This window comes from Megalobrama amblycephala, linkage group LG14, assembly GCF_018812025.1.
Source record: "Megalobrama amblycephala isolate DHTTF-2021 linkage group LG14, ASM1881202v1, whole genome shotgun sequence".
NCBI lineage: Eukaryota > Metazoa > Chordata > Actinopteri > Cypriniformes > Xenocyprididae > Megalobrama > Megalobrama amblycephala.
Window position 1 is genome coordinate 52620953 of NC_063057.1, and position 17210 is coordinate 52638162.

The 17210-nt window shown below is 37.4% G+C and overlaps 1 protein-coding gene across 2 annotated transcripts in view; it reads right to left on the bottom strand.

Moving 5' to 3' along the window:
• The window catches only part of LOC125246145 (cytolytic toxin-alpha-like), a 29791-nt gene extending 13111 nt beyond the window's left edge, over positions 1–16680 (bottom strand). Inside the window, exons 1-3 of one of the 2 annotated variants that reach the window (XM_048157009.1) lie at positions 16640–16680; positions 5050–5142; positions 3122–4846 (exon numbers count right to left, since the gene is read on the bottom strand). In XM_048157009.1, the coding sequence (XP_048012966.1) occupies positions 3122–4846; positions 5050–5140 (1816 nt within the window). In that variant the 5' untranslated portion in view covers positions 5141–5142; positions 16640–16680. Of the gene's footprint in view, positions 1–3121; positions 4847–5049; positions 5220–16639 lie in introns of those variants that run through there. The other variant, XM_048157007.1, reaches the window with a different exon arrangement.
• Between the last annotated feature and the right edge of the window lie 530 nt (positions 16681–17210).

A 17210-nucleotide genomic window follows, 5' to 3' on the forward strand; every position in this document is an offset into this window, starting at 1 on the left:
CGGCTCCATCGTGTCCTTCGCCAATAGGACTGCGATCTCTGCATGCAAGATAGGGGCATCGACATCTTTCACTGTAGTGAAGAGGACGCCCCTGAACTTGGGGGGACACCAGGCGAACTGAATCGCATAGCCGAGCCTGATGGTCCGAATGAGCCAGCGAGACGGACTGGGGAGCGCTAACCAGGCTCGCAGAGACTGTACAAGCGGGACCAAAGGGACCACCGGCGTACCCGCAGTGGGGCAGCGAGGTGGAACGCAGGGACGCGGCTCGGGGGGCTCTTTGCGAGGCGGCCCGAAGTGGCGTCACAGTGTGCTGGGCAACACTTACCTGGTTCCATGGGTGGACAGAGGGAGCAGTCAAGGCTTTGGCTACCCGCTGCTCGCTGCTATCCGTTGGCGAAAGAAGAGGGGGATGAGAGTGGTGAGGTTTTTCTCCTCCCGCTGCTCTCTAAGCCCTCTTCAGACCTGGAGATGGAGGAACTGCTCTTTTTTTTTTAAGTTTGGGTACCGCTGGCTGTTGGGCCAGCGGCGGAACAGAAACAAACCCAATAAAAGGATTTACCACCCGGCCCTCCTCCGGGGGGTGGAAAGAGCAGGCCCACCCATCTCTGGGTTGCCCGTCTCAGGGGTGATTTTCTCACCAACCACTTAAACAGCAGCAGAGACGGGAGGTGTCATCTCCCCGCAATGGACACAGTAGAGCAGGCTGGGCCGGAGTTTTTTTGCAGGGGACGACACCCTTGGCGATGAGCAGACTAAGGGGCGGCCCAAGAGGAACTCAATGGTTTGTCATGGGAAGCTCCCCGGTCTGCTACTAACTGAGGAGAACTGCTGGGCTCAGTCATCGACAGTGTCACCGAAAAGGCCACCACGTGAGATGGGAGCGTTGAGAAAGCATTTAGCTTGACAACTTCTCACACCTCACAAGGTAAGCCAGGAGGCGCTTCTGGACCACTGAGGTGGACATCGTCTGGCCGAGGGCCTGCGCCGTGACTTGATCACGGTTAGTCAACAAGCACAGCTCAACCCTGGCTCAGAACTACCCTCATGCATTAGAGTGCCTTGGCCTCACATGCAGGGTGGGTGTGGTCTGTGTACAGCCACCCCATCCAAGAGGGCAGTGAGAGAGGAAAAACTATGCAGATTTTGGCACTCTTGGCATTCCATATTTATGGCACCAATATACCTCCATACTGCCAAGTTTTCCATGCACATCCAGAATACCTGGGAAAGCATGGCTGTAAACTCTGAATCTGAGTCAGCCTAAGCACACACCATTACAGTGGGCAGCGTCACCCTCATTTCCAGAGCATAACAGCACTCTCTCCGATGCTGCAATCGACGTCTGACCCTCAGCTGGAGCTCTGAATGAATGCTAGGTTCCCCTATGAGAAGGACCAACAATCCAATCCAGAAACTGCACAGCTTGCAATGCGCAAGAGAGGGAGGGGCCCTAGGGGGTTGGTTCCCCGAAGGAACCCCTCAACCTCATGTCACCCAAGCCATATCAGCAAAGTAGACCTCTTCTGGTGCACCAGAGAGGGCGCTACAATGGAGATTAGGCAAGGGAGCTGCAAAAAGCCATCTTGTCTCGTCTCATGAACTCAATCTCAAGTCTCGTCTCATCTCGTGAGATACCCGTCTCATCACACCCCTGGTATATACCTCAGAAAAGCCATTCATTGAATATAAGCTTATAGTCAGCAGCAAGAAAAATAAAACAAACTATTTAAAACAAAACGGATTAGAAACTTAATTATGTAAGCATAAGTATTATAATATATAATAAAATGGACAAACTGGGGGTGTGTAATCAAACGCATCGTTTTCATTTTGTTCTGGAGACTGAACTCGTGCTCTGCTGCCACACTAGAGCGTGCTCACCACCTTCTGGACAGGAGTGGGAATTACAGTTACAAGTTACATCAGCCTCAGTAATCTGTCAAAATGACGGAGAAAGGCTGCAGATTTTTTCTGTCACTGCTAAAAAAAAAAAATATCCATCAATGACGGAAAATTTTCGGTTAACGCAACCTTTGAGATTATATATTATTACACGCCACACTACCACCGGTGACACTCCACGACCGCAATGGTGCGGTTGTCATGCCGACCGTCACAGCCCTAAGTGAGGCATACAGTTTAATAAGTAATTTAGCACTTTTCTTATTACTTGAATATCGGATCGGTATCGGCCGATACTGAATCCCAGGTATCGGAATCGGTATCGGAAGCGAAAAAGGCGGATCAGTGCATCCCTACTTTCTATCCTAAATGCTTGTCCTGTAAATTTGTGAATAAACATGTTAACAAAAACAGAGCCTATTAAATAGCTTATTATCATTAATATATAAAAATTAAAATGATGAGTAATAGATTATGACAGAATTTTTACGATCCTGTCCATCAAAATGACAGACAATGTGGGAGTCTAACGTGACCTCTGATATAGATTTATAGATTCACAATGAACTTCTGTATGCTTTGCATTTATTATGAATAATTAATAATGATTATTATTAAAGGATATAAATGATGAGATTTGCATTTGTTAAAGGAAATAAATTATTTAAATTAATCAATCATTTCTTTTTCAGCAATGACTGAGGTCTTTCTGCAGAAATGCCATGATACAGTGGGCTTAAGAGTCAACATTTTGTGTTTTAAGTTGATTATCTGTTGTTTGTGTATGTTTCGTTTTAATTATGCGCCATTTATTCATTGTTTTATTTTATTTTTATGTTAGCTATATTTTTAAATGTCCTATTGGTTTTCATACAGAGAAATGTATGTTTCAATTGAAAAAATTCAATTCAAGTCTTTGTATTGCTTATTGTGAATTCATATGATTAAGTACAATAGCCTACATTTGACATTAAATACATAATATACTCTGTGTCTTTAAGCACTATTTGTAAAAACATGAACGAAGGAAATAATATGTTCATATACAGTCAATTGGGAAACACTTTACAACATGTTACACATTTATTAATAGCCACATCTGTTAGGAAATATGGTTGTCAATAATTGACTGTGTAAATAACTGTGAATGAAGTAAATTATATATATTTTTAAAAAGATAAAGATTCATGCAGAAAAAAGTGCATATGACACTTACCTGAAGCCGGTATGGAGCCGATAGTGTCACTGGCTTCACTCACTCCCACTTTACCCACTATCCTGTAACGGATCAAGTACTGCTTTCCAAACTCCAGTCCAGTCAGAGTAAAGTCTTCATCAGATGTGTTTTTGACAAGCCACTGTTCCTCAGCATCAGAATCTGCATTTACCTGCTGGTACTCCACTCTGTACCGCACAGTTTCTCCAGTTGGGGACTTCTGCAGTTTCAGGGACACACTGCGCTTCAGGACATTCTTCACTATTGGTGGGGGAGGCTTCGACACGAGCTGGAACTGTGTGTCTGTCAGCTTCCCTTTTTTATACAGATAGATGGAGGAGCCTGGACTGAATGGATCAGAGATGGCAGAAATAATGAATCTGTATCTCTTTTCATCTTTATTAGCCTCTGAAAAACTTTTGAAAAGAGTTAAGTTCTCTCTTATCTTTGAGATGACATCAGGATAGTTGATCCACTTTTTGACAGATGTTAACATGCTAGAACTAATTTTCATTGCCACATCTAACTCTTTCAACTTAGCAGATTCCACAAACTCCTTCAGGGTTGAAAGATACTGGTCTTCATACTTCAGAGATGTGAAGGTCAAGCAAACCACAACATCAGTATCAGGATCAAGGAGGATGGTGTTGAGACGGTCTGAGTCTTCAGTTAGGATTCCCTCCAGCACCTTGGTGTGAGAACTCAAGAGGTTAAGTTCAGACTTTGCATGATCCAACCACTGGTTAAGCATGTCAGGTTTAAAAGGGGAGCTGTAGTGGATCTTCAGGATGTCTTCCAATGAATTTTCCTCCTTTTCTCCTCCTCGTATAGCAGGCAAGACCCTAGCCAGTGCTTTCAGGATCACTGTTTTGTAAATGCTAAAAGAGCCCTGAAATGAAGAGAGCCTCTCTTTGATGTCTCTGAAAACATTTACCAGTGTATTTCTGAAGAGGTCGTTGCATGTCCTCTCTGCTTCACCCAGCTCCTCGATTACATCTTCAGTTTTGGAAACCAGACTTGTGCTGATTTCTCTCTTCAGTTGAGCAGCTTTTGTATCCAGTAGAGAAAGAGGATAGAGCCAGACTTTTATTGGAACTGCATTCTGTGGATCCTCCCTCAGGAGAACAGGGAGTTTCTTGTACACTTCTACAGCCTCCATGTAAGTGGTGGGGCTCCTCTCAAGGCGGACGTCACCATAAAATGTGCAGGCGATGCTCTCAACCATCTTCTCATGACCATCTGACATTTTTAAAGCTCCTTGTCCCTCAATAGAAAATCCAGGAATCTTCTTGACCATGATATTCAGTTCTCCCTCAATCTCCTGCTTGTTTTCCTCTTCTGAAAAGGTCCGGTCAAACACCATGAAGGCTTGAGCTCCGTACAGTACAGCTGTGACAACATGAGTTGCAGTTTTCTGGTCAAAGACCTCAGGGTAGATGATCTGGCCCAGGTGAGTCATAGTGAGCTGTTCAAATCTGGAGGTTTCTCTGTAATACATTGTAACTCTGGACTGTTGGTTTGAGGATTTGGTATCATGCAGAAACTTGGCAGATCCTCCCACCTCCACCAGCCCTCCCAGAAAGCTGGCCTTCAGTGAAGCACTCAAATCCAGGAGACTGGATTTACTAGAGAGAGAGTCGGAGCTACTGAACTTCAAATCTGTCATGAGCTTTAGACGACTATCCAAATCTTCCCTCAGTGACTTCTTATCCCACAGAGTAACACCTGAAATGAAAAATGGCTTCAACAAATACATATGAGGGCGCAATGTACTGTTGAAGTAATGCCAATTTTGTATTTATATCACAGCTAATTTAATATTTGGGTGCTTAATTTCATCTCAAAATGACCACACATGTACTGTTTTGTTGATTCACTTTTGGGTGAAAAAGGGAATAAAAATTATTTTAGTAGGTACCATACACCACCTGGAATGAAGGTGTCCTTGCGGCAGTCATAAAGCATACCAGGAAACAGAGGTCTTCCTAGAGCTGCAACTACAATGTGCTGTGATGCCATGACTGCAGTAAACAACAATGAACAATGGAGATATTTATACATTTGATGTTTAATAATGACTACTTTATCATTCTAAAATTATTTTTACTTCTTACTGATTTCATTAGTTCTCACATATTGAATATTCTTTAAAATGTAATCTAATTTGGTGTTTATAAAAAATCCAAAACAAATAAAGGCATAAATTCTTCCTTCACTGAATGCAATCATTAAATTATTTCTAACCATTGACTGCGGTGAAATTACATATGCATCTGATTAGTTTGAAGAAGTTTTTGTTGTTGTTATTGTTGTTGTTGTTATTTTTTGTTCCTAATGCAATTTGAGTTGAGATTTATTTTCAAACATATTTCAAAATAGACAACAAAATTCGCTAAAATATACAGTACAGTCCAAAAGTTTGGAACCACTAAGATTTTTAATGTTTTTAAAAGAAGTTTCGTCTGCTCACCAAGGCTACATTTATTTAATTAAAAATACAGTAAAAACAGTAATATTGTGAAATATTATTACAATTTAAAATAACTGTGTACTATTTAAATATATTTGACAAAGTAATTTATTCCTGTGATGCAAAGCTGAATTTTCAGCATCGTTACTCCAGTCTTCAGTGTCACATGATCCTTCAGAAATCATTCTAATATGCTGATTTGCTGCTCAATAAACATTTATGATTATTTTCAATGTTGAAAACAGTTGTGTACTTTTTTTTCAGGATTCCTTGATGAATAGAAAGTTCAAAAGAACAGCATTTATCTGAAATACAAAGCTTCTGTAGCATTATACACTACCGTTCAAAAGTTTGGGGTCAGTAAGAATTTTTATTTTTATTTTTTTGAAAAGAAATTAAAGAAATGAATACTTTTATTCAGCAAGGATGCATTAAATCAATCAAAAGTGGCAGTAAAGACATTTATAATGTTACAAAAGATTAGATTTCAGATAAACACTGTTCTTTTGAACTTTCTATTCATCAAATAATCCTGAAAAAAAATATTGTACACAAATATTTTGTACAATTGTACACATTAAATGTTTCTTGAGCAGCAGATCAGCATATTAGAATGATTTCTGAAGGATCATGTGACACTGAAGACTGGAGTAATGATGCTGAAAATTCAGCTTTGCCATCACAGGAATAAATTACTTTGTGAAATATATTCAAATAGAAAACAGTTATTTTAAATTGTAATAATATTTCACAATATTACTGTTTTTTAAATAAATGTAGCCTTGGTGAGCAGACGAAACTTCTTTTAAAAACATTAAAAATCTTAGTGGTTCCAAACTTTTGGACTGTACTGTATTTTCAAATATATTTTCATAAATATATTTTCTAACAATATATGTTTTGGCCATTTTCTGTACATTTTTAAAATATTTTTTTCAAAATATATTTTTCAAAAGCATTTAAAAATATATTTTGCCCTACATATATTTCAATCCAAGAAAATACATTCACATGTCACATTTGAAGAAAAACTTTTATTTGTTGTCTATAACGTGAACATTTGAATAAAAATCAGCAAGGAACATACTTTACAATGTTCAAAAAATTACAACAATATATTCAAACAAATGGAATTTATTTGCTTTCAAGAAGTCTCAGTTTCCCCAGTTCAAAGCCTCTTTGGACACATTTGGAAATCTCTTCTTGACTGCAAGACAAAAAATCACAGTTATTATTATTATTATTATTATTATTATTATTATTATTATTATTATTATTATTATTATTATTAACTACATGTTTCTAGTGAATTTTCCTTTCACCAAGGTTTCCTCATCAAGGACACTTCTTCTCTCTCCACCACTTTCAGTTTTGCTCTTTGGTCCTACAAAAGACAAAACACAATAACCGAACATCTGTACAGGTACAGAGGGCATGCACTTTGTTTTCTTTTTTGTTGTTGTTGTTTTCTAGTTTTGGATTTCCTGATATGTTTGTTTGCAAACAATTTCAGTGTTGTAAACAATTTCAGGTTTACTGGATTTTAAAGACATTTAATGGCCATATTTTTGGACAATACAGTTAAGAAACTAATGATTGAAACTAATAATTAGCCTTTTTTTTACACTACTGCATTGCATTTTCAATTTTACAAATGAAGGGATAGTGGAATATCACAATGGCACATTCACTTAAGCTAACTTAATTTAAAGGGATAATCCACCCAAAAACAGAAATTATCTCATCATTTACTTACCCTCATGCTGTTCCAGATGACTATGACATTCTCTTTTTCTGTGCAATACAAACAGAGATTTTAAGAAAAATAATCCATCTCTGTGAGTTCACGCAAGAAGGTAAAAAACCAAACAAAGTGAACATGACTGTAATACATATGACCTCAAGTTGACAAATCAATGTCTTCTGAAGCGAAACAATAGGTGTGTTTGAAGAAAATACTATTATGTTAAATTTGTTACACTACCAGGGTTCCTACACTGTAAAAAAAAATCCTAATTTTATGGAAAATAACTGATTTTTATTACGGCCATTTTCATTTCTTTTAGATTATACTCAAAACTCTGTAAAATTACAAACAATTTATGTAAATGAACAACTCAGCTGTTTTTTTTTTTAAGTATTATGACATTAATAAAAAATTACAGTAATTCACATTTTTTACAGAAAATGTACTGTATTTTTATACAGTATTTTTTCTGTTTTCTTAAATTACAAACAAATGTATGTAAAATTACAACAATAACTAGTAATTAAACAGTAACAAAACAGTTAAATAATAAAATGGTCAAATTAAATGAAAGTAAAATATCCTAATTTAAATAAACTGAAAAACACCGTTATTTTACAGGTACAGTGGTGTGAAAAAGTGCTTGCCCCCTTCCTGATTTGTAATTTTTTTGCATGTTTGTAAAAAAAAAAATAAAATTAGGGACAACATAATCCAAACCCACATGGCCCTGTGTGAAAAAGTGCTTGGTTAAATGTGTTGAATGTGTCTTGTTAGTAACAGTTCAGGATATCTGTAAAACAGTGTTTTGCACTTTATTTAAATTAGAATATTTTACTTTTAATTTGAAGCTTTTTGTTTGGCAGCTGTAGCTGATGGTCATTGACCTTTTTTTTTTTTTTTTTACAATGTACACATCTTCCATTTCAAAATTTCATATTTTTCCAGACTCAAATTTCTAAACCTCTCCACATAGATTTTCAGACCATATTTAACATAAATGGTTCATACAGCATTATTTTCAGCTTTATATTTGGTATATAGTACAGTCATCTGTAAATATTTTTATTTTCTCAGGGATTTTTTTCATTGATTTTTGTCACATGAGAAGCTTGTTTCATGCCCTTAAGAAATTATTGTGCACAGGAATTTTTTGTATGCTTACGCATTACAATTTCTAGTTTTATATATACTATAACCTATTTTTTTTTTTGTGCATCTCTGCCATCTTAGTATGAAGAAAACGAGAGCATGGATGCACATGAATTAATACAGATTTATTTTACTCAAAATTTGGCTTTCGTTAGGGTAGTACCTCTAGTATCAAAGCCTAATGTCCAATTTAACACATCCTCTGTGGCAGCAGAGAAATCATGACATGAAATGAGCTGATAGCACAAAACAGCTGTATGCATTGTCCTATGTGCCAAGTTCAAGGGTCTATAAAAAAGACTGGTACTGGTACAGTCCGTTTTGATGCCAGCAGCACAGGCAATAATGTCACAGCCATGCTCACACTCACAGCTGCATGTAAACATTTTGTTGGCTTCTGAGTGAAGAAGACACAAAGATCGCAATTTGTAACACTTGTAAGGCCAAAATAAATCATGGGTGAACCAGCATGAAAACGTTGAGAACAACAAACCAAATTATACTCTAGTTTTGTCAAAAATATAAATATTTCGATACATGTTGATACTGAAATATCTGAAACGGTTCCAATACACCTCTTCTGCAGTATTGATACACAGATACCAGCTGCGCGTTCTCGCTCTCTTCTCTCCGACGGTGAATTGACACCCATCCGCCTCCTCTCCCACACTCGTCTCAATCTGTGTGGTTTTTGAAGCGTTGACCTTAGGGGTCATACGCTTGCACTTACAGAGATTGGATTATTTTCTAAAAATCATAATTTGAAAGAAAGTCATATTCTAAGAGTATTTTCATTTTTGGGTGGAGTATCCCTTTTTCTAGTATTATCATAAACAACTAAACCATAAATACAAATTCTGTAATTTTATATTTAAATTCAACATTTGAATTTCTACAGTCTTTTAAATTCTGTTACTTTCATGTTTATTACTGTGCAGCTGTTTTGTATGAAGTGCTACAGAAATGAAGATGACTTGACTATGAACTGTATATACTGTACCTATGACTTGTGGTCAGAGGTTCTCCAGCACAGTTGTTGGGCTGGTGGGGCAGACAGCATGTGGACAAAGAAGCATCTTGACAGATGGGTTTGGACCCGAAACAGTTCCAGACAGACAGAAACAGAGACAGATATTAACAAAGACCCAAGTGCAGAGAACATATCAATTCATAAATTAAAAAAATAAAATCAATGTGACCAATAATTAAAAAAAAATAATAAATAACTTTTTAAAGTGTTTCATGATCATTCTCACCTTGTTGCTGATGCACAAACTGTCTCTGCTTCTGCTACTGAAAATAAAACGTTTTTTTACAGTAATGAATGACACATGTAAATCTGTAAGTGGTGACAAATAAGCATCTTTTGTTACAAGCGACTTATTGAATCACTCAACTGGCTCAACTGGTTTATCGAAAACAACTTGTCATTCAGCAGAAAGAGAACAAAAACAACAGTAATATATAGTAACTTAAGCTATATTAATAAAAAAAATAAAAAAAATAGAACATTAGTGAATGAAATGCTATTAATGCCAAAGAATATGCTTGAACTCTAATAACGAGCAAATAACGTGTGCCGAATTAACAAGTTAAGCAAACATTTAAATTTAGCAAAAACTTACAGGCTCCACTATCAGTCACAGGATCGATCAACAACAGCAAGAGGCACGGTCTACCAAACACTCTACCGCTGAAAGGTAAAAAAATATTAAACAGTTTTTGTGTGTAGCGTTAGTTTTCGCTAAGTGTCCAAATTAAAAACAACTAACCTTAAAAAAAAAAAAAAAAGAAAAAAAAATCTTAGATCACATGAGGGGCAAATGAAACAAACAGGGCATTAAATTGACAAATAAAGTTAAAAAACCTTGACAATACAAAACATTATACATCCAAAGTAGCAATTAACATTACATATGTTAAAAACGATGACTAAAAATAAAGTTATAGCTCTTACCTTTTCCTCCAAGAACGCCCGGTTGACTGGTGATCGTTGTTAAGAGATTTTTGGTTTCCGAAGGCAGAGCATACATGAATATTCATGAGTTTCCCAGACATGCGATTGCACATGCAACTGATAATTTTAGTTCACATTGTATCTCGGCACATTAGTGGATTATTCCATAAAGATAACTATATTCTCAGTGTCACGGCGGACTTATGCCTAAAGTAAACAGCAGAACAACCTTTAGCTATTGTCTACAATGGGTTCAGCTCGTGCTCTTCCTTTGTATCTTGCGATGTAGCAATAAATGTGTCTGTTGACATAATTTTTTTATAACCTACAGACTACTGACGTGATGAAACATTTGTTAACGTACCTGTACATTCTCTGGTTTTCTGAAAATGTTGCTGAAACCATAGGTGCCGATCAATTTTTCATTCGTTAAATCAATGGAGAATATCTCGTATTTTACCGTGGGTGCTCGACCAAAAATACATTTTCTCCATTGACCAATGAAAACTGGTCAGTTGACCAATGAACCAATGAAAAATCAATTGCAGCTTTCAGGCATTATTATCTTCACCTTTTTATAGTTTATTTTAGGCTGTTTCTATTATGTTATTTTAATGAAAAATGCCAAGTAATGCGCAAGCACAAATCTTTCAGCTCACAGAGTCCCAGGCGGATTTCCTTCACTCTCGCACTCAACTTGATGCACGCTCAAACTCAAACTCTCTTCTTGCTCTTTCTCTAGAATGGTCTTCTTATTGTAAGTGCTTATTGTAGGCTAAATATGTATTTATTGAATTATTTTATTTACTGAGCCACTACTAATCATTAGATATCAGTGAGAGTGTGACTCACGACAACACTCGAGGATAGAATGTGCTTTTGTTTGGTTGGTAACATAGCGTATTTTGCTGCACAGATAGCCTATAATGCAAATGAAACATCCAGTTGACAATAATTTGTGTTAGATAAGAAGCGATCTGCCACTGGAATGTGTTGTTTTTTTAAATCATGCCACTGTTATCGGCAGCAGAACTCTCTTGTAGCTTGTGCAATCTATCTTCAATCTATCGCTAATGGTGTTGCAGCAACTCTCTATTCTTTCCAGCGAAATCATTAATAAAATGTCCCTGCTCTAGAATCTTTATATACAATCATTGATGAACATCTTTGGTCTTATTGAGAAAAGAAAAGAAAAAAACTAATCGAGGGCTGATTAGAACCACTGATGATTAGAACCTGGAACATCTGAATCGTATTGTGAACTGCCACATTAAATTTTTTTGGAGAAAAAAAAAGTCAAAACATATATCACAAATCCTCGAATAAAGATGGGATTATGGCCTTGATTTGCTTTTGATTACTGGATGCTTGGTATAAAAGTGTGATTTGTGAACATATGATGTGTGAGACAGTAATGATATTTTGTTTTTGTACAAAAAGATGGGCCATGGACTTGCCAACAACAGTTAGCTAGCAGTCCCTTAACCCTCTGGGGTCTGAGAATTTTTGGGGCCCTGGAGAAGTTTTGACATGCCCTGACATTTGTGTTTTTTTCAGTTATTCATAAACATATTCATTGAAAAAGTGTCATTACACTGTATTCAGCACAAACTAGGCTACCATAAAATGTGAGCAAATATATTGAAAAAACATCTCGGGTTACGACTGTAACCCTTGTTGCCTGAGAAAGGGAGCGAGACACTGCGTCGGTAACAACACTTTGGGGAATTCCTCCCAGCGTAGCGCATCTGAAGAATGAATGACACTATTCCAATGCTGATTGGTGTTGCGTCATGACGTAACATGTGACTGCATACACGGAAGCTACAAAGGGACGCCGGCACACAACAGAGTTAGCTTTTGCGATGAAGCAAGCCACTCCCAGGCATAAGGAGGTGTGGCAAAGAGACGCAGTGTCTCGTTCCCTTTGTCGGGGAACAAGGGTTACAGTCGTAACCCAAGGCGTTACGACTCGCACTCATTGTGTAAGTCAGGAAAAAATGGTAAACCCCCTCTATGTTGCAGGAAGCGCTCATCAAATTTACTTCTGACTTGCACTTCCTGGCTTTCTTGTGGCCAGTCAACATTAAGTTTGGCCACAGCACGTGTTAACACATCAACAAGCTCCTCACATTCAGGTGAATGCAGTGGCGAGCTCTCCACCATTTCACATGCCTCGATGCCGAGCACGTCTAATTCCTCAGAATCAGACGGCTCAAGCATCAGGTTCTCCTCCCGTATGGAAGAAGCTGCTAGGGGGCGGGCTTCTGCACAGTGAGCGGGAACATCAGAACTGCCAGACGAGGACTGAGAATGTGCCGCAGCAGTCTCACGCCCTCCTGCCAATTCCATCTACGAGCCCCATGATCTAAGCCGGCGCGCCACCTCGGCGGTCGCGGGACCTGAACCGTGGGGCTTGCGAGCCTGGCCGGCCTCATCAAACACAGCCAAGCGGGAGCGCAGCACTCTGATCGGCAGAGCTTCACAGTGCACACAAGCAGCTCCCTCGAGAGCTGCCCGGGCGTGCTGCACTCCCAAACAAAGCTAACTCTGTTGTGTGCCGGCATCCCTTTGTAGCTTCCGTGTATGCAATCACATGTTACGTCATTATGCAACACCAATCAGGATTGGAGTAGTTTCATCATTCTTCAGACGCGCTACACTGGGAGGAATTCCCCAAAGTGTCATTACCGACACAGTGCGAGTTCCCTTGAAAGGGAACAAAAACTTAAGTCACTGAAATAAGGCCAAAAAAATATATATTATATATGTGTTCAAAAGACTTCTGGATATTGGAGGTTGTAGACTAGAGTTTTTACTTCAAAATTATGTAAAAATTATCCTGCCTACTCGTTCATATAATACAGTATATTGATTTAGATTTTGTAAGACACTTTTTGTCAAGAAACACAGTATGCGTGAAGGCATGAATCTTCATGAATAGTGCTGTGATTCACACCTGAGAATACAAAAGATCCACATAATAAGCTCTTTCAGTCGTAGGTAGGCTATGTAAAAAAACACTCTGTGATCATGCTGATAACAGGATTAATGTCCACTCTTGACAAAAAAACATGATTTTTGTGATCTCATGCATGCACATATTATTGCACATCATGTGAAGAAAATTTTGTATAGGCCTATCTTAAATTACAGTACCAGTCAAAAGATTGGACGCCTTACTAATGTTTTTAAAAGAAGTCTCAAGTCTCTAACCAAATAATGGTTTTCTATTTTAATATACTTTAAAATATAATGTATTTCTGTGATGCAAACCATCTGAACATTCCTACCTCTATGGCATTTCATATAGGCTACTATATTTGTTATATTATATAGCCTAAATGTTAATGTGCAGTTGACAAACTATACATCATTAAAAAGATCTAAGACTCAAGCTTCACATTTTGACCACTGTTTTACTCTTAAAATCTCATATTGATAGTGATTTCTTAATATGCTTAAAAGCATGCACATTTGGAGAAATATTGATGGATTTTCATATGTTTATGTCAATTTTCTATAGAGAGGAGTAATATCTATTCAATATTTATTGTCATCACTATGAGCGCTGGATACTGTCTTTTCAATTCATTCTTGCAGCCGGAGGGCGCTCTGTGCACCTTTAGTCCACAAATGAAGAACAGGCATATCATGTGACATTCCAGGAACTAACAGAGGCTTCCAGAGATCGGTAACCTTGGCTACACATGCAGATAGACACTTTTGAGGATAATAAATACACAATTGTGACAATGTATACATGCATTGCCTCAGAATTTGCATCTGAATAGCGCTCGCTCTGTGGGCGTGGCCGCATTAGCGAATAATGAGCTGAATCACGGACTTCAGATATGGCTCATTTTTCATACAGATTACATAAACAGAGAATTTTTGTTTTCAATTTGACTTACACAATTTAAAACCTGAAATTTCAACGTTTATTTAGACAAAAGTCTAATTTTTTTGTGATTAGTATTCACTAAGTTACACTTTATTTTCTGAGAACTATCAGATTGGACTTCCTTCAGAGGTCACGCATAGGTCGAGGTCACAGACGAGAGATCACGCATCAGGTTAGTTTTCTTTATTTTGCAAAAAGCACAACATTTTGTTTTTACTCTGAGTGTACACAAATAAAAGGTATTCCACAGATTAAAATGGTGTATAACTCTTAATTGTATGTGCAAAATTGACAGAGTATTTTTAGTCTCTTTCACACTGGTAAGAAAAAAAACAGAGGTGGTATTGCCAGTGCTACCTCAGACTCCAGAGTGTTAATATGAAAATATGACACAAATGAAAGCTATTATTAGATTAAAAAATGAAATTTTTAGTCTTAAAGATTTTGACAGTTTTACCATTCTTTGAATTTTAATGACAATTTTTTATCGAGCGCAGCGTTAGCGCAGCGCAGCGTCAGGCCACGTAGGCATAGTGCTGCGACCAGCTGACGCGGTCAGCTGTCAAATCGCTCCAATCACTACCATTCTCCTATTAGACATGGGACATATATACGTGGCATTGCTGCTCGGTAAGTATGCTCAAACTGCTCACAACCCTCTTTCCATCCCTCCCTCCCGTTTGTATTCAGTAACGGCGGCCTTGAATCAGTGTGTTTTCGGTAGATTTTGTATTCTATTTATCATTGTCATGGTAAATTATTGTGTTTGTGGAGGTTGCACAAACTCCAGCCTGTCAGGACATCAAGTCCAGAGGTTTATTAACAAGAAAAAGGACGGTGTTATCTTCCGTGCCTGGGTGTGTCTTGTGCAGGTGAAGACACGGGACTTCACTTCTGCATAGCTTTGATAAACGCGTTCATTATAGACCAGAGGATTATCATCCTGGCAATATGATGTATAAGACATTGTAATACTACTGTAAATGATGATATTAAATGAATAAACTTACACGCGATGCTTCTTCACCGTTTTTACGTGAAACGGTTTCAACACTGATGAGTACAAATTATGTTCACAAATGCACACAGTCTCACACTCACACAAAACAGTTTTGAATTAGGTGCTGTAATGTAACTCCAATTTTATTCATGAAATGTACATTCAAGTTTACTCAACTACATACTCACAACGTCATATGCATCCTCACACTATCAGTGAATGTGCGCGTAATAAACTCATAGCACACAATTAATAAATAAAGGATAACATGTAACACTGCAGTATACTTTCTGTGGTTTGGCCGGCGGTGGGAGATATGATGGTCACAGAGATGCAACTCGACATGAACAAAACATGACAAAACATGAACTGTGCACCGTAAGTCATTTTTTATATACATTTGCTAACTACCAAATCAGTCGTGATGACAAACGTAACGTTAGTGTGGGCGGATATTAGGCTAACAAGTGTGACATACGTTTAAGTTTATTAGTTTCTGTTCTGTTTCTGTATTCGATACTCCTAGATGACCAATACTAGCTTTGCTATTGCCTAATACATGGTAATAATCTGTATAATATTGTGATCTGACCAGAATCAATAAACTTGAATATCACTCAATAAGAGCCATAAATAATGAGGATTTAGCTTTTACTTTAGAATAGGGGGTCAAATTGCTTTAATTAGTGCCGTATTAATGGCAGCTTGCCAAAAAATTGATATATGCATCTCAGACATATTCGGATGGGATTACATTTCAGGAGTCAACTTGGTTGCGCTGTATGGTAAGCCGTTTTGACTTTTATTCATTCTCAGGATATGAATTCTTGATATCAACAATTCAGTTCTTGATATCAAGAATTACATTTCCACTAGTAAAAACTAGAGTTCTTGATATCTGTAATTGTATTTTCACTAGTGAAATGTTACCAAAGGCTGCCATTCAAATTCAATTGTTGATATCAAGAATTGATTTCTTACTAGTTTAAATACCAATTTCACATATCAGAAATAAAACTCTTACTAGTAAAAATTATAATTTTGATATCAATAACTACATTACTACTAGTAAATATGTGAATTTTTGATTTCAAGAATTAATTTGGCATTAGTTGAAATGTTATATTATATTTTCAGATTCAAAACTATATTTAATTGAGCTTCACTGTTTACATATATATTTAAAATACATTTTGGCCAGATAAAATAAATTTTCCCCGTATCTGTTTGTGTCTGTTCACACTATAATAACATTTCCTATTCATATCATTTTAAAGTAGTGTCTCACCTGGGTTCTTGCGTGTATTCAGTATGTTATGAAGTCGTCTGGTATTAACTTCAGTTGAAGTATGAAGCCAACTGCGTTCTTTGCTCATATTTATACCAATATCGCACCCACACAAACACACACACAAACCTACACACACACACACACACACACACACACACAGTTTGTTTTGCTATCTTAGTGAGGACATTGCATAGACTAGAATTGATTTTATGTCAATGATATTTTCTATCCCCCTACACCACCCCTACTCCTAAACCTACCCATCACAGAAACATGTGCAAATCACTATATTTACAGTTTTTCTCAATTGCTAAAACACTAAAACCCATTGGCTGAACAAAGTTCTCAGTTGCCTGACCTCATTTAGCTAATTGTGTGGTCTGTTGTCAGTACCTTAAACCATTTCACATGGTAAAACACAATTTGCAAATCTCACTTACACTTTTCAGCAAAACTCTAAACACATTCTCATTCTCAAAACACATTCTGCACTTTAATGCACGTCATCCATACTGGTAAACACAAGTGGCAACAAATAGAGAACACATGTCATTGATTGAACACAACC